This window comes from Neoarius graeffei, chromosome 28, assembly GCF_027579695.1.
Source record: "Neoarius graeffei isolate fNeoGra1 chromosome 28, fNeoGra1.pri, whole genome shotgun sequence".
Taxonomy (NCBI): domain Eukaryota; kingdom Metazoa; phylum Chordata; class Actinopteri; order Siluriformes; family Ariidae; genus Neoarius; species Neoarius graeffei.
This window is the reverse complement of record NC_083596.1, coordinates 38,570,189-38,589,226: the sequence shown is the minus strand read 5'-3', so window position 1 is coordinate 38,589,226 and position 19,038 is coordinate 38,570,189. Positions and strand designations below refer to the sequence as shown.

The 19,038-nt window shown below is 43.8% G+C and overlaps 1 protein-coding gene across 6 annotated transcripts in view; it reads left to right on the top strand.

The window, feature by feature from the left end:
- abr (ABR activator of RhoGEF and GTPase) overlaps positions 1-19,038 on the top strand; it is a 300,438-nt gene that overhangs the window by 175,991 nt on the left and 105,409 nt on the right. For all 6 annotated transcript variants that reach the window (XM_060912269.1, XM_060912268.1, XM_060912272.1 and 3 more), the window contains exons 4-6: positions 5,915-6,100; positions 17,018-17,125; positions 18,398-18,458. In XM_060912269.1, the coding sequence (XP_060768252.1) occupies positions 5,915-6,100; positions 17,018-17,125; positions 18,398-18,458 (355 nt within the window). The remainder of the gene's footprint in view (positions 1-5,914; positions 6,101-17,017; positions 17,126-18,397; positions 18,459-19,038) is intronic.

The window sequence follows — 19,038 nt, the reverse complement described above, 5'->3', positions numbered from 1 at the left end:
GAACCAGTTAAAGGACACGGCATTGACGTGAAGGCAAATTTCCACCAATTTGTGAGAAATGAGTGGAAGATGGAACGGAAAACATCATCTGAATTATTTTTGTGTGGCGGTTCAGAGAAGAGGAGATCTGGGTTTTTTTTTTTGTTTGTTTGTTTTTTTTTTAAATCCAGTACAAATAGGCAAGGGCGGCATGGTGGTGTAGTGGTTAGCGCTGTCGCCTCACAGCAAGAAGGTCCTGGGTTCGAGCCCCGTGGCCGGCGAGGGCCTTTCTGTGCGGAGTTTGCATGTTCTCCCTGTGTCCGCGTGGGTTTCCTCCGGGTGCTCCGGTTTCCCCCACAGTCCAAAGACATGCAGGTTAGGTTAACTGGTGACTCTAAATTGACCGTAGGTGTGAATGTGAGTGTGAATGGTTGTCTGTGTCTATGTGTCAGCCCTGTGATGACCTGGCGACTTGTCCAGGGTGTACCCCGCCTTTCGCCCGTAGTCAGCTGGGATAGGCTCCAGCTTGCCTGCGAACCTGTAGAACAGGATAAAGCGGCTAGAGATAATGAGATGAGATGAGACAAATGGGCAATATTTTATAATATTTCCAAAGGCATGTCTTGTGGATGTACCCAGCGCTTCCTCAGTAAATGGTAGTAATGGTTCAGATTGCGAAGCCAAGAATGTACGTCCAGGTAGCCAACCGTCTCTGAACGGGAAAAGAAAAAACACCGCCGGGGGCGTCATGGCTCAGGTGGCTAAGGCGCCATACCATAAATCCGGGGACCCAGGTTCGATTCCGACCCGAGGTCATTTCCCGATCCCTCCCCGTCTCTCTCTCCCACTCATTTCCTGTCCTGTCTCTACACTGTCCTATCCAATAAAAGGTGAAAAAAGCCCCCAAAAAAATCTTTAAAAAAAAAAAAAAAAGAAAAAACACCGCCATGCTTTGTTAATGAATAAGATGGACCAGTTGTTTATTTCAGTAATCGACTTGAGACAAAGGGAGAGTAAACAAGACCGTCAGCGACGGCGTAGCTCACTCCGGCCCCGTCTAGTCCAGAAGGAACGATCTAAAGTGGGCCACCTTGCGCAATAAGTGTTACAAGCTACAGTGGGGCTTGAAAGTTTGTGAACACTTTTTAGAATTTTCGATATTTCTGCATAAATATGTACTAAAAGTAGATAAAGAGAGCCCAGTTAAACCAATGAGGCAAAAATATTATACTTGGTCATTTATTTATTGAGGAAAATGATCCAATATTACATATCTGTGAGTGGCAGAAGTATGTGAACCTTTGCTTTCAGTATCTGGTGTGACCCCCTTGTGCAGCAATAACTGCAACTAAACGTTTCCGGTAACTGTTGATCAGTCCTGCACACGGGCTTGGAGGAATTTTAGCCCGTTCCTCCGTACAGAACAGCTTCAACTCTGGGATGTTGGTGGGTTTCCTCACATGAACTACTCACTTCAGGTCCTTCCACAACATTTCCATTGGATTAAGGTCAGGACTTTGACTTGGCCATTCCAAAACATTTAACTTTATTCTTCTTTAACCATTCTTTGGTAGAATAACTTGTGTGCTTAGGGTCGTTGTCTTGCTGCATGACCCACCTTCTCTTGAGATTCAGCTCATGGACAGATGTGCTGACATTTTCCTTTAGAATTCGCTGGTATAATTCAGAATTCATTGTTAAATCAGTGATGGGCTTGCCATCCGTCCTGGCCCAGATGCAGCAAAACGGGCCCAAACCATGATACTACTACCACCACCATGTTTCACAGATGGGATAACGTTCTTATGCTGGAATGCAGCGTTTTCCTTTCTCCAAACATAACGCTTCTCATTTAAACCAGAAAGTTCTATTTTGGTCTCGTCTGTCCACAAAACATTTTTGCAATAGCCTTCTGGCTTGTCCACGTGATCTTTAGCAAACTGCAGACGAGCAGCAATGTTCTTTTTGGAGAGCAGTGGCTTTCTCCTTGCAACCCTGCCATGCACACCATTGTTGTTCAGTCTTCTCCTGATGGTGGACTCATGAACATTAACATTAGCCAATGTGAGAGAGGCCTTCAGTTGCTTAGAAGTTACCCTGGGGTCCTTTGTGACCTCACCGACTATTGCACGCCTTGCTCTTGGAGTGATCTTTGTTGGTTGACCACTCCTGGGGAGGGTAACAATGGTCTTGAATTTCCTCCATTTGTACACAATCTGTCTGACTGTGGATTGGTGGAGTCCAAACTCTTTAGAGATGGTTTTGTAACCTTTTCCAGCCTGATGAGCATCAACAACGCTTTTTCTGAGGTCCTCAGAAATCTCCTTTGTTCGTGACATGATCCACTTCCACAAACATGTGTTGTGAAGATCAGACTTTGATAGATCCCTGTTCTTTAAATAAAACAGGGTGCCCACTCACACCTGATTTGTCATCCCATTGATTGAAAACACCTGACTCTAATTTCACCTTCAAATTAACTGCTAATCCTAGAGGTTCACATACTTTTGCCACTCACAGATATGTAATATTGGATCATTTTCCTCAATAAATAAATGACCAAGTACAATATTTTTGTCTCATTTGTTTAACTGGGTTCTCTTTATCTACTTTTAGGACTTGTGTGGAAACCTGATGTTTTAGGTCATATTTATGCAGAAATATAGAAAATTCTAAAGGGTTCACAAACTTTCAAGCACCACTTTGTGCACCCTAGGTACCCCTACGTTCCTGCCAAAAAGGATAAAAATCAGTGAAGAATTGATAGAGAAGGCCCGATTTTTGTGAAATATGGACAACACACGATGACACAAGCTCATCTCCTGTTGGCCGGATGAGCTAATAACTACAATTTGATGTTTATTTTAAATATCGATGTTGACGATGTGTTGCACAAATTTCTCAAATCTGAATGGTCAGCAGATGATGATTTTTAGTTTTAAAGGACGTCACCATTTGTGGTTTCTCTCTCACAAGCTGTGTAAGCTGGGAAAAAGTTCTCTTTTCTTATTAACTTCAAGAGAAAGTGATGAAATGTTTGTTTATAGCCGCTAAAACGCAACCGATAACAGCAACTTGTTTTGTGGTTTGTTTTCCAACCTCAATACTGCGAGCGTACCAATTAGCAGACTTGACTGATAAACGTGTAATCATGCCATGTTTCTTCTGAACAGCGTGAATGGGGAAACAATTGCCGTTAGTCAGCTGAGTCACTCAAACAGTACTTCAGTTTAATTCGTAATCCGTCTCGTTCATGGTTATTGCACCCGCTGTTGCGTTTCCCGTGCAGCTTCTCAACTGGCGCGTTTCAGAAAAACTCGACCCAATGGCCGCCAAATCCGGGGCTCGTTTCACACCGCCGGTCAATGATCTACACTCTGGACTAAAAAGAAATCAGCCCCAGCCTCTATTTCATACCAGTCTGTGCATTTTGATGACTTCTTGCTGTGGTATTCCTGGTTCCAAGAACAAAATTCAAGCTATAGGGGTGTTCACACGGCAACTTTTACTCCGGTGTAGCACCGGGGCTGCCCCGGTAGAGCATTCACACGGTACAAAGTTATACCGGTGTAGCCCCTGAAAGCTGCTTAAACCGGTGCAAATCTAACCCTGCTCGGGAGGTGGTTTAAAGGTCCCATGGCATGGTGGTTTGTTGATGCTTTAAACGGGCTCGTGGAGGCTTCCGGATGTTATATCCGCAGCCTTTCTCGAAATGAACCCTCGGCACGTAAATATAGCCTCCTGGGAGAAAGCCCCATTTCAGCGCTTTTCCCAGTGCGTCGTTTTGCTAATGAGAAGCAGGAGGCGGGGAAGGGTAGAGGGTGGGGGCGGGCCATGGGGGGAGGGGCTTGACCAAGCTGCGCGCGCACATACTCGCTGCTATCAGCGCCTGTAGCCATGCTGCTAAGACAAAACCCCGTTCTCCCTCGGACTCCTTTCGTAAACTCAACGTGACACAGAGAACAGAGAGTGAGAGTGTTCGGAGTGGTAGTTTACGAACGTATAATACCCTAGGCTTGAACACGCACTCCATAACCAAAGAGGATAGAAGCAGCAACTACAGCAACATATCGCTTATCCAACAGAAGACATGCATTGCGGAGCAATAGTCAAACATAAGCTCATAAGTTACAGTCAATTTCCAGACTAAACTCAGTTTAACAGAGCATGCTGCTTGCTCTTTAGTTTTGTAGCGCAGATTACCTGGCTAACTGCAGGAAGCGGTTAGCTGCACAGCTAATGTAGCCATTGCTGGGCTAACGCACCGATTTTAAAACGCGGCAAAACGACCAGTTATACACTTACTTGTTCGGTGTTTGTGGCTGAGGCGGCAGGGATGCTTGGTACGGACCCAGGCTTCAGTGACAGTTGATGTGCAAAACCTGCCCTGTACTGTCCCAAGTTGTGGAAACATTCATCAGGAAAATGCTTCCGACAAACATACACCGTCTTAGGTAGACTCGACGGCGTATTATTGGAGTAAATAAAATTAAGCCACTGCGTCTTCAGGGGCTCTCCCGTCGGCAGTAAAAACAGACTCCTTTCTGTGTTGTCACATCCATGTACAGCGCAATTTCCATGTTTCGCTCGCTTAGGTGATGCCATGTTGTTGTGTCCTCTATGGTCTCCTCACTACAACTGGGTGGGGCAGTCCATACAGTGGGTGGGAATCCAGAGGGGGGGCGTGGGGATCATCTCCCTTGCTGACGTAGGCAAGGGAAGAGTTTATCAACGCGCCGTTTTGACGCGCCATTCTCAAATGTTGGGCATAGTTTGGTTTACACATTATGAAATTTCTAGCCACTGGGGTGACTTAAGAAGGTCAGAGGAACTCATTTTAACGTTAAAAAACCTCAAAGTGAAAATTTCATGCCATGGGACCTTTAAGAAATTTACTCCGGAGTAAATGCTAGTTTGCGGGGCAGCACCGATATAAAATGGGACGTCTGAACGCTACAGGGGTAGACTCGCTACGCGTGAGGAGAGTTGATTACGTATGGGCATTGCATAATTTGCATCCTGGTATTTTGCGCTTCCAAAATGGCGAATATCAACAACAACAGAACTGCGTGTCTTCCAGTGTTGCCAGATTGGGCGGTTTTAAGTGCATTTTGGTGGATTTGAACTGGAAAACGTCAGCAGTATCTGGCAACACTGGTGTCTTCATCCACGTTGTTTTCCCGGCGCTTGGTGATGCCATGACAACTGGGAAAAGGAAGTACATTTTCACGCATGCACATATTTAATTTCCTCATTATTACTATCGTATAGCACGGTCGCAAAAACTGCCGTGTGAACGCAAGCGGGGCTGCACCGGTGCTAATGCGCTTCTCTCTAGTAAGCAGGGTTGTGACGTGTGAACGCTCCACAAAATTTACACCGGTGTAAGATATATCGCAACAAAATACATCGGTGCAGCATCGATGCAAATATGTGCCGTGTGAACACCCCTTATTTCACTGTAATCCTATTTCTGTGTTGTGTTTGTCCCCCCCCTCCCCCCCCGAAGTGTAGAATGCTTGTCCGTGGTAGCCTGCTGGCCTCGCATATCATCGTGTCAGACTGCTGACAAATGACCTTATCGGACGACCTCTGATAAAAATGAATCCATTTAGAATAGTTCTCTCGTGAGTGTAGATAAGGGGAAGGTTAGGTCACTATTGAATCACCATTAATATAAGTGTAAATGGAAAGGATCCTGCCTAATGTAAACACTGAGTCACTTGCTTCGTTGGACTTTTCCATTAACTTTAATGTATCGTGATTGTCCGAAGAAAGCCACAAACCTGAAGCTAGAAAAGAGTTAGTGAAATGCATTCCCTCTTCCATGTGGTGGGGTGTTTTTCTAACTTGCATGGCAAATAACCTGAGCCCCTTGTGTCAAAGTGTTAACTCCTATTTCCTAACCCTGATTTCCCTCTCTCTCTTTCCTCAGCCGATGCGTCCTTTGAAGGCCACGGCCACCACGTCCAAGCCTGTGCTAACGATGGAGCAGATCGAAACCATCTTCTACAAGATCCAAGATATCTACGAGATCCATAAGGAGTTTTACGATGCCCTTTTCCCCAACATTCAGCAGTGGGACGATAAGGTCACAGTCGGGCACCTCTTCCAGAAGCTGGTGAGCTTATCCGAGTGAACGTTTGTTGACTCAAGTCATGGGCTTTTAGTGATGCTCCTTCCTGTGGACAGATGTGTGATGGTAGTGCTCCCTCTCACTGATCACCATCGTTGTTCTTTTGGAGTCCTCCCCCAAAATCACCTTGTCAGAGGTGTTAATAATGAGTTTTATTACGAATCTGTCGGTTTTTAGGTTGTACACTACCGTTCAAAAGTTTGGGGTCACTTTGAAATGTCGTCCTTATTTTTGAAAGAAAATCACTGTTCTTTTCAATGAAGATCACTTTAAACTAATCAGAAATCCACTCTATACATTGCTAATGTGGTAAATGACTATTCTAGCTGCAAATGTCTGGTTTTTGGTGCAGTATCTCCATAGGTGTGTAGACCCCTTTCACTGGCGTCACCCAAAACCGGAAGTAAACAGACCCTGCTCCATATTGGAAGACCAACAAACTCGTGATTAGGGGGAAATAACGGCAGTGGTATGTGAACCCACGAGAATAAAGTGGAGTGGCAAACGACTTAAACAAGCAAATCTGAGCTGTTTTATTTATGATTTATTGACCCAATGGTAGACTTGAAAGAAACCTGTGTGAGACTTGGCAAAAAACTGTGGATATAATGGATAAGTCTGTGCATGATCTGCGGACACTTTGAGGTAAGCAAACGCAAGAAATTCAGATTTAAAACATGCTAAAGTGGCCCGAGTTGATAACTGTATGAGGAGCAAGCCTCCCAGACTTCTACAATTTAATAATAATAATTTAGGATGGTTTGGGGCTTGCTCGCTGCTGCCAGGTTGGTTGTTGAGTAGCCTGACTGTTTTTTTTTTTTTTTTTTCTTGCGTGTGGTATCATTGTTGACGCGAGGTTGTTTTTTGAACATGCCAATGCGGACAGGATTTCCCCTGATGAGTTATGACTTCAGACGCGATGCGTGTGTGGAGGTGTGGAGTCCACGTGATATGTGTAAGATAGGCTTCTCATGTGTTTGGAGATCCGCGCTCCGAGACAAGCGCAAGGCCCCCCCCCCCCAGGGGAAAAAAAGGGACCCCCCGAAAATATCGGCATAATTCGAACACTGAGTGTAGGCACTGGATGTAAACAACAAATAGTTTACAATGTCTGGGTAGCAAACAGATGGCAGAATTGGTGTCCGGTCCTCCTTATGTTTCCATTCTCCCTTGCCGCGAGTCTTATCATATGGGTCAAACCCATCAATCACAGCCAGTTTCTCCACATACCGTGCCCTTTCTGCAGCTGGTAATGCACTCACATAACCCGAATTATCAGCCATCGTGTCACTTTACTCTCGCTCGTACTTTGTTTTATATTGTGAGTGCATGTACTTGGTCTTCCAATATGACGCCTAACAAAATCTCGCGGCGCGGTGACGTCATGTGAAAGGGGTCTATAGAGGCCCATTTCCAGCAACTCTCACTCCAGTGTTCTAATGGTACAATGTGTTTGCTCATTGCCTCAGAAGGCTAATGGATGATTAGAAAACCCTTGTACAATCATGTTAGCACAGCTGAAAACAGTTGAGCTCTTTAGAGAAGCTATAAAACTGACCTTCCTTTGAGCAGATTGAGTTTCTGGAGCATCACATAAATTTGTGGGGTCGATTAAATGCTCAAAATGGCCAGAAAAAGGTCTTGACTATATTTTCTATTCATTTTACAACTTATGGTGGGAAATAAAAGTGTGACTTTTCATGGAAAACACAACATTGTCTGGGTGACCCCAAACTTTTGAACGGTAGTGTACCTGTCGGTGGAAGCTCTACCTTGGGCTGCGTAATGAGCATTTTTGAACAATAAGAATTTACGTTCTGTGGATTTCCACACGTTCATGTTCTCTTGGGCACGGGCGCAGATAGAGGGTGGGACGGGTGGGATTCGTCCCACCCAGATTTAAATTCACCTCGTTCGGTCCCCCCCACTTATAGAGGGATTTCACTGACGTCACCCGAAACCGGAAGTAAACAGACCCTGCTCCATATTGGAAGACCAACAAACTCGTGATAAGGGGATAATAACGGCAGCGGTATGTGAACCCACAAGAATAAAGTGGAGTGGCAAACGACTTAAACAAACAAGTCTGAGCTGTTTTATTTATGATTTATTGACCCAACAGTAGACTTGAAAGAAACCTGTGTGAGACTTGGCAAAAAACTGTGGATATAATGGATAAGTCTGTGCATGATCTGCGGACACTTTGAGGTAAGCAAACGCAAGAAATTCAGATTTAAAACATGCTAAATTGGCCTCAAGTTGATAACTGTATGAGGAGCAAGCCTCCCAGACTTCTACAATTTAATAATAATAATAATAATTTAGGATGGTTTGGGGCTTGCTCTCCCTCCTGTTATATAAATAAAGCGGTTTTAAAACTAGTTTTGCAGTTTTGCAATTCCTACTCTTTATTTATTAGTAGGCCTAAGCTAACGGTTGCAGGGATGAAGGAGTGATGTTTTTTGTCTTAGCTGAGTAATGTCGCCGCCCTGAGGGCATCAGAGTATATTCCTCGCACATGTTGGGATTGGGGTTGGTTTGCTGGCAGCTTTGTCCCGCCCAGTTCAAAAAACGTATCTGCGCCCCTGCTCTTGGGGACTATTCAAGTATTTCAGTTTCGGGTTCTGCTACTTCAGGGTTCTGAACCTTCAGGTTTGGATTCTGGAATTGCAGAACATATGTTGCTCTAGAACCTGGATATACAGTGGGGCAAAAAAGTATTTAGTCAGTCACCAATTGTGCAAGTTCTCCCACTTAAAAAGATGAGAGAGGCCTGTAATTTTCATCATAGGTATACCTCAACTATGAGAGACAAAATGAGAAAAAAATCCAGAAAATCACATTGTTTGATTTTTAAAGAATTTATTTGCAAATTATGGTGGAAAATAAGTATTTGGTCAATAAGAAAAGTTCATCTCAATACTTTGTTATATAACTTTCTTGGCAATGACAGAGGTCAAACGTTTTCTGTAAGTCTTCACAAGGTTTTCACACACTGTTGCTGGTATTTTGGCCCATTCCTCCATGCAGATCTCCTCTAGAGCAGTGATGTTTTGGGGCTGTCGCTGGGCAACACGGACTTTCAACTCCCTCCAAAGATTTTCTATGGGGTTGAGATCTGGAGACTGGCTAGGCCACTCCAGGACCTTGAAATGCTTCTTACGAAGCCACTCCTTCGTTGCCCGGGCGGTGTGTTTGGGATCATTGTCATGCTGAAAGACCCAGCCACGTTTCATCTTCAATGCCCTTGCTGATGGAAGGAGATCTTCACTCAAAATCTCACGATACATGGCCCCATTCATTCTTTCCTTTACACGGATCAGTCGTCCTGGTCCCTTTGCAGAAAAACAGCCCCAAAGCATGATGTTTCCACCCCCATGCTTCACAGTAGGTATGGTGTTCTTTGGATGCAACTCAGCATTCTTTCTCCTCCAAACACGACAAGTTGAGTTTTTACCAAAAAGTTCTATTTTGGTTTCATCTGACCATATGACATTCTCCCAATCCTCTTCTGGATCATCCAAATGCTCTCTAGCAAACTTCAGACGGGCCTGGACATGTACTGGCTTAAGCAGGGGGACACATCTGCCACTGCAGGATTTGAGTCCCTGGCGGCGTAGTGTGTTACTGATGGTAGCCTTTGTTACTTTGGTCCCAGCTCTCTGCAGGTCATTCACTAGGTCCCCCCGTGTGGTTCTGGGATTTTTGCTCACCGTTCTTGTGATCATTTTGACCCCACGGGGTGAGATTTTGCGTGGAGCCCCAGATCGAGAGAGATTATCAGTGGTCTTGTATGTCTTCCATTTTCTAATAATTGCTCCCACAGTTGATTTCTTCACACCAAGCTGCTTACCTATTGCAGATTCAGTCTTCCCAGCCTGGTGCAGGTCTACAATTTTGTTTCTGGTGTCCTTTGACAGCTCTTTGGTCTTGGCCATAGTGGAGTTTGGAGTATGACTGTTTGAGGTTGTGGACAGGCGTCTTTTATACTGATAACGAGTTCAAACAGGTGCCATTAATACAGGTAACGAGTGGAGGACAGAGGAGCATCTTAAAGAAGAAGTTACAGGTCTGTGAGAGCCAGAAATCTTGCTTGTTTGTAGGTGACCAAATACTTATTTTACCGAGGAATTTACCAATTAATTCATTAAAAATCCTACAATGTGATTTCCTGGATTCTTTCCCCCCATTCTGTCTCTCATAGTTGAAGTGTACCTATGATGAAAATTACAGGCCTCTCTCATCTTTTTAAGTGGGAGAACTGGCACAATTGGTGGCTGACTAAATACTTCTTTGCCCCACTGTACCTTTCAGCATTGATGGTGTCTTTCCAGATGTGTAAGCTGCCCATGCCACACGCACTAATGCAACCCCATGCCATCAGAGATGCAGGCTTCTGAACTGAGCGCTGATAACAACTTGGGTCGTCCTTCTCCTCTTTAGTCCGAATGACACGGTGTCCCTGATTTCCATAAAGAACTTCACATTTTGATTCGTCTGACCACAGAACAGTTTTCCACTTTGCCACAGTCCATTTTAAATGAGCCTTGGCCCAGAGAAGACGTCTGCGCTTCTGGATCATGTTTAGATACGGCTTCTTCTTTGAACTATAGAGTTTTAGCTGGCAACGGCGGATGGCACGGTGAATTGTGTTCACAGATAATGTTCTCTGGAAATATTCCTGAGCCCATTTTGTGATTTCCAGTACAGAAGCATGCCTGTATGTGATGCAGTGCCGTCTAAGGGCCCGAAGATCACGGGCACCCAGTATGGTTTTCCGGCCTTGACCCTTACGCACAGAGATTCTTCCAGATTCTCTGAATCTTTTGATGATATTATGCACTGTAGATGATGATCTGTTCAAACTCTTTGCAATTTTACACTGTCGAACTCCTTTCTGATATTGCTCCACTATTTGTCGGCGCAGAATTAGGGGGATTGGTGATCCTCTTCCCATCTTTACTTCTGAGAGCCGCTGCCACTCCAAGATGCTCTTTTTATACCCAGTCATGTTAATGACCTATTGCCAATTGACCTAATGAGTTGCAATTTGGTCCTCCAGCTGTTCCTTTTTTGTACCTTTAACTTTTCCAGCCTCTTATTGCCCCTGTCCCAACTTTTTTGAGATGTGTTGCTGTCATGAAATTTCAAATGAGCCAATATTTGGCATGAAATTTCAAAACGTCTCACTTTCGACATTTGATATGTTGTCTATGTTCTATTGTGAATACAATATCAGTTTTTGAGATTTGTAAATTATTGCATTCCGTTTTTATTTACAATTTGTACTTTGTCCCAACTTTTTTGGAATCGGGGTTGTATCTATCTATCTATCATTTTAGACTCATGTGGCGTAACTTCAGACCGGTGTAACCGCAGGGTTCTGTAATTTTGGAGCAAATTCAAAGTTCTATAGTTTCCAGGTTCAGGGTAACTTCAGACTTGTGTAATTTCACGATTTTATAGCTTAATTTTATAACTACTCTGTAACTTCAGACCTGCTCAACTTTTGGGAGAAATTACTTGTTCACCGACTTCAGAGTCCTGCATTTTTCAAGTTTTGTAACTTCAGGCTTCTGCAGCCTGCTCACTTCAAGGCTGTGTATTTTTTTCAGGTTCAGCGTTTTCAGCCGGGATCGTCACTGTTCTCTTGTTCTGAAGTCGTGTCACCGTTTGGTTCTCATTGTCGGCTTTTCAGGAGCACTAAAACCGACAGATCAGATCAGTCAGAACTAATGAAATCAACGTTCAGGAAATTTGCTGGCGTAAACCGTGAGCTCATGTGAAAGGGTTCGAACTTGGGCGTCTACTGGTTTGTAGAAGAGCGATGCGTCCCTCTGCGAGCGATGATGATTTGGGAAGCGTCCTGTTCTTAACTGGAAAGGCAGATTTCACAGAGAGGTAACGTCAGCTGCACTGTGTGTGTTTTGATTGAGTGATGAGCTGGGCTTGTGTCTCATTTCTTGGTTATAGTGAGCTTACAGTGCTACACTTAGTCCCTCGTTCCCTTGCCTCATTCTTTTAATGAATGTTCAGGAAGCCAAAATGAAGCCTGCAGTATTTTTGTTTTAACATAATTATATGTGTGTGTGCGCGTGCGCGCACGCAGTACTAAATTCAATTACAGCACTCATTAAACTAGAATCTACTCGTTCTGTCTTCTATTAAGAGTACATCTCTGGGCATGGGAACTTTTCCTGCATTAAAAGTACAATAGTAGTTATTTAAAATCATGGCGATGTGGACGAAACAAAGTTAACACAAAAAGTGCAAATCGTACATGACGAATAGAAGTCATCGTGGTTTACGACGAATAAACGCAGCAGGTAAAACGAGAGAAAACTAACAACCGTCGTCTTCGACAATGCGATACGACGCGCACCCTGATACATGATGAAAAGGAGCCAGAGAGGGCGATAAAGATGGACAGTGGGGGAAATAAAGAGAACGGGAAAGAGTTGGAGCGAGACGTGAAGAAATGGAGAGAGATGGCAAGAAAGAAGGAGGGAGAGAAATGGAGGGGGGGAAAAAGAGTTGGAGTGAGAAAGAGCGAGAGAGAAGTGAAGAGAGGGAGATCGAGGGAATTAGAGTGGGGAATAACGAGAGAGGGAGAGAAACGGTGAGGTGAAAGCAATCGAGAGATAGCAAAATAGAGCGAGAGAGCTTGAGAGAAATGAAGAGAGATGGAGTGAGAAAGAGAGAGAAGTAAGGGACCGTGTGCAAGAGAGAAGGCGAAATGGACAGGAAACTAGGAGAAATGGAAAGGTGGAGATAAGGGGTGAAAAGAAGAGGTAGCAGGAGAAACAATATTGAGAGAGAAGCGGAGAGATTGAGACAAAGAGGGGAAATGGATAGCTAGAGGGAGAGAAAGTTGAGCAAAGTCTGTCCTTACACAGGCTTTTAATACTCAAGCTGACGTGTGTGTGTGAGAGAGAGAGAGAGAGAGATGATATTAGTTGGGTAGGCAGATGGTGGTGTAATTAGTTACACGGAAGGAATAAATGAGCAGAAGGGAGGGATGAAGCTTCTGAGCAGAAGAACATGTTGAGCATGAGTGAGCCTCTCTCTCTCTCTCTCTCTCTCTCTCTCTCTCTCTCTCTCTCAATTACTCATTTTGAGAAACACTGGCTTAAAATGATACTGACGTGTGTGTGTGTGTGTGTGTGTACTGCATATGAAGTCTGCAGGAAAGATGCAGAGAGGATGGGATGCTAAATAATGACTATCGCTAAATGACGACAGCAGCCTGACTGTAACACACACACACACACACACACACACACACACACACACACACACACACGTTCACTCTCCCTTCAAGATGGAGTGCTTAAAGGAATTTATAATATAATATAACTGCTTTATAATATAACCATTATAAAGCAGCATACAGTCAGATTATCAGCTAACTGAAGCACCATATCCACATCGCATACTGACTTTTCCAGACCAAGAAACCACAAAACATGACGTCATCCGTCCTGAAGACTTTCATGTGGTGGAAAACAGAAAGAAACACCTCTGATACCCCTTTTCCACCAAATCAGTTCCAGGGCTGGGTCGGAGCCGGTGCTGGTTCACAACTCGTTCAACTTGCGAGCCAGCTGAGAACCAGTTTGCTTTTCCATAGCTCGCGGTGCTAAGCGGAGCCACGTCATTACGTCGCTGTATACGTCAGTTACGGCGCTACGTTTGCATAAACCTTGGCACGAATATCAAAGCAAAAACAACACGGAAGAAGCAGCAGCAGCAACAACAATAATAATAATAATGGCTGAGTTCGCGTTTGTACAGCTACTGCTTCTCGTCACTTAAAAATGGCGATCTTTCGAGGTCTTGTTATTGTTGTTGGTCTTAACAACTCCGCCCCACCGCTGACGTAAGCGGTTCTTTCGTCTGGCCCAGCAGAGAGTTGGTGCTAGCCTGGAACCGGTTTTTCTGGCCCCAGAGCCAGTTCTTTGTCCGTGGAAACAGAAAACCCGGTTCCAAACTAAGCACTGGCCCCGAACCAGCCCTGGAACTGCTTTGGTGGAAAAGGGGTATGATAGGGAGGGAAAGTAATCTCATCGCCCCCTGCTGGATGCGTTCCAACCTCTATGGCAAAATGAATGGGAATATCTTTTCAAAAAATTACATTTCGGGTTACGCTTCAAAGTTAAGACAATGGCTTCTATATGTTGTGCATGTCGGGCAGCTTTATCGATCCTGGTGATCATACTTTATTTTTTCCGCCGATTTGAATTGTTTTGAATGTTTTTTTTAATAAGCTGATCAAAGACTACACGGACCCATCGCGTATGTGACGTCACCGCGAGTCTAGCGCCTTTCCAAATCTGTAGCGGGTAGCGGCCGGCGAGTAGCCTACACCAACATGCCGATTTGTATAGCGTGGTTGGCGGAGTATTTCTGTACCAATAAGAAATGCATCCCTCGTGGGGATAACCATTACAGATCAGGGCATGTAGTCAACTGCCGCTATTCACAGGGAGAGCCGTCAGCACTCGTAAGGGCTCGTATGAAGAACAAAACTTATCAAGCCTACTGCTGACGCAATATGAGCGACTCTGTCTAGACAGTTTGGTTGTAGTCCGTTTCTGACAGGTTAGGCGCAATTTCGATCTTTTAAAAGACAGCGAAATTTCACCTGATCCTTTCACAGTTAGTAGATAATCCCAACATATACAACATATTTTTTGGGAGTGTACAAGTTCCACGTCATAACTTCGTGGGATTTTTTTTAAAAATCGGGTCTATGGGATTTTCAATAGTATGGCTCTCGGCTTAGGAACGCAACTGCTAGGATCGCTGTGTTTCACTTTCCCTCCCTGATTGTTACGAAGCGCTGACGCCAGCGCTCGAAACTAACGGTGTCCCGACGTCCCGGGGACCATAAAAAATGTCATCGGGACACAAAATTATCATATCTGGGACAATCCCGGGACAATGGAAAAAAATAGATCTAGAAAAAAAGTTCTACATTAATATTATTTCCAAAGCCGTAACACATACGTAGACATTCACCTAATTTGTCAATTTTAATTTTAAAACGTTAACAGCGAAAAATATATAGTAGCTACACTTTCGATGCACCTGCATCCGTAGGCTACAGAGCAGCGCATTCTGTTCTAGAATCTTCGGCCGGAGTCCGCATTATATGGACTTGGAATGGAATTGCTACCGCACACGCTGCGCCGACTCTTGCCAGAACAAAAATGCTGAAGTGGTTGAAGCGGACCGACCGCGGGGAAGAAACTGAAAGCCCAGACATAACGTCTCCGGGACCTTCAGGATCCAAAGTGTCATCGCCTGGTCTGCAGGCAACGCTAGCAACTGAATGAACTGAATGAACACTGTTAGACACGTTATAAAATACAACAGGAATGATGTGGATGATATTGACGGAAGATACCGTTCAACAGAATAAGTGAGTTTTCTTGGTGTCTTTCTAGTTCAGAAAGTTTAGTCAGTCAGCAGCACAACTAGGCTCGGACCTGCCACTATGCTGATGTTACTAACATTTGCACCCGGCAGCGAAAGTTCATAAAAATGGATAACGGAAAGTTCATAAAAATGGATAACGGAAAGTTCATAAAATGGATAACGGTAATGGATAACGGAAAGTTCATAAAAATGGATAACGGTCATGGTGAAAATTATAAGTTGGCCTTATAAGTGCCAACAGATATTCAAGGTATAAGTAGATGAAATGAACATAAAAGGGGTCTTATTTTCAGCTAAAGTGTACTGCAGATGTAGGGAGTTGAAACATTTTCTGAATGAGCTAGTTGGCCCCTTTAAATAAACGGGTATCTATTCATACAGTGAGATCGCCAAAGTTTAATAAACTGAAAATGCAATAACTGTAATTTTGAAGTAGATGATGTATTGGACATGTGTCGCTTGTGTCTTGTGACTTATTGTAAAAATGATATAAAGGGTTCAAAATCGCATAGTTACAAATATAATAGTAACTTCATATGATAATATTAACCACTGGTTATTTCAGAGAGGAAAAAAATGGGGACACTATTGCTTCCATTCGGGACAATACAACACAGAATTCGGGACCACTGGGGGACACAAAGAAAAAAAGTTAATTTCGAGCCCTGGCTGACGCTGGAGACGACTTCCAAAAATGTCCCTTTTCAGAGCACTTCACCATATCGATGCTTGATTATACATTTTTCTTCTTGACTAACAACTGTGTTTTTTTTTTTTTTTTCCCTTAGGCTTGGATTACATGGAGAGGTTTTTTTTGCATTCAATTTACTGTCCAAATCGATTCTATAGAAATAATTAATTAAGCAGCGTCGCACTCGCAATATATATCGCTAGATCGTGATTCAGCCGTAGGTACGAGACCACAAGTCGAGTGTCGGAGCTAATCACGGCTAAAGGATAACCGTACAATTGCGAGCGCGGTATTGCTTTCGTGCGACAGTTCTGCAAACAAGATTTTAATATGAAATGACGTTCGGGACACGATCTGGACAAACCGATCCCAAAGAAGCCGCACCTACTTTATAGAAAGTCAGCTAGCTAGCTCATATTGATTTAGACGTTCTTATTAAAAGGTGCTTCTGGTAAAATAGCCGTCCGTTCTTCCTTTTCATCTTTGGCTGACGAGCTTTCGTACTTTGAGTCCGAAGTTACGTTACTGGAAACGGTATCTTTTGCCTTGTCCGCTGATGACGTCTCGAAGTGGAATTTTTCCGTGGCAGAGACAGACGAGCGGAGTGATGCGCACAGTGAAACGTACCGGCGCGATTATAGGAAATACAGGCTGCTGTTATGGAAAATGGATCAACACCTTCTGACCAATCAGATTGAAGTATTCAGTAGAGATGAATTGAATTGAATGCTGTTCTTTTGAATTGCATGATCTCTCTCTCTCTCTCTCAGGCCAGCCAGCTTGGTGTGTACAAAGCCTTCGTGGACAACTACAAAATGGCCGTGGAGACGGTGGAGAAATGCAGCCAGTCCAACTCCCAGTTCCAGAAGATCTCAGAAGTGCGTATACTCATTGCTGTTCCCTTTGTATCATCTCTCTCTCTCCATCCTTTATGCAGGAGGCTTTCATTTGCAGAAGGTCCAAGCAATGTAACTGCAGCTTTAAAGGAACAGTCCACCGTACTTCCATAATGAAATATGCTCTTCTCTGAATTGAGACGAGCTGCTCCGTACCTCTCCGAGCTTTGCGCGACCTCCCAGTCAGTCAGACGCGCTGTCACTCCTGTTAGCAATGTAGCTAGGCTCAGCATGGCCAATGGTATTTTTTGGGGCTGTAGTTAGATGTGACCAAACTCTTCCGCATTTTTCCTGTTTACACAGGTTTATATGACCAGTGATATGAAACAAGTTCAGTTACACAAATTGAAACGTAGCGATTTTCTATGCTCTGGAAAGTCCGCACTATAATGACAGGCGTACTAACACCTTCTGCGCGCTTCGGCAGCGCATTGATACCTTCACTCCTCTTTGGGCACGGCCAGCTCCGTATCAATGCGCTGCCGAAGCGCGCAGAAGGTGTTAGTACGCCTGTCATTATAGTGCGGACTTTCCATAGCATAGAAAATCGCTACGTTTCAATTTGTGTAACTGAACTTGTTTCATATCACTGGTCATATAAACCTATGTAAACAGGAAAAACATGGAAGAGTTTGGTCGCATCTAACTACAGCCCCAAAAAATACCATTGGCCATACTGAGCCTAGCTGCATTGCTAACAGGAGTGACAGCGCGTCTGACTGACTGGGAGGTCGCGCAAAGCTCGGAGAGGTACAGAGCAGCTCGTCTCAATTCAGAGAAGAGCATATTTCATTATGGAAGTACGGTGGACTGTTCCTTTAAAGATGCAACAGTGGACCCTGTGGTCCAATTATGTGCTTTGAATGAGGTTTAAAGGTGCCTCGGCTGAAGGATGCGTTCTGACATCCCTTTGAAAAGCCACTTGGTACCGCAAAGGTTCCTTAGTGTTAAGGTGCAGTTCGGTGTCTTATTTTGAAAGTGTAGCACTTGGATTACTTCTGCAGTGCGATGCACGCTCTTTAAAGATACCGTGAAATTGTGTGCAGACGACATGATGATGATCGAACTTTAATAATAAACATATATTTGAGAAGCACATGATGCTGCAGCAACTGCAGTCTCATTTCTCTTCCATTATCCTGCACAGCAACAATGTAGTGAAGTGTGTGTGTGTGTGTGTGTGTGTCTTTTGCTGATGTGGAAATCTCCTCCATCTGTCCTTCATGCTAAGTGCTGATCTTCTCTGTTTAACAGAACGTCAAAGTCAAGGGACCAAAAGAATCTAAAGACTGCACCACCATTGTCAGCATGGAGGGTAAGCCAAATAAACCGTCCATCCGTGTGTGTTAATGGTGGGTGTGGGATAAACGTGCGGCGCTTGGATGGAAACGGAACCACCAGCAGAAACTTGGCAAAAATGGTGGTCGATTGTGTCCTTCAAATAAACCTGGGAATGATTTACATGTAACGATACGAGGTATTAAAAACCGTTAGCGAGAATGATTGATTGTTTTCTGGTGCTGCACATCTTGATTGTACAGTATCAAATATATTTAACTTTTTTTTTTAATTAATTTATTACCTTCTAAAACCTTTTTTTGTTCCATTGTGGATCAGTAAAAAAAGAAATTGAACTGATGATTCATCTGCAATAGCGTGAGTTTGCAAAACACGCCATTAACAAGTCTATTATTGACCACGTCATTGAAAACGTCCTGTGAAGAAACACACTGTACAACATAAAAATATATACTTTTCATAATTTTTGGAACAATCTGTACAACTGTATGATGGAGAATATAAAAATGTATACTTTGAGATGGCATTTTCACCACGCCATTGGTTTTAATTAAATAAAGCTGAAATTAGCCTGATATTAGCCAGCTTACTTCTGA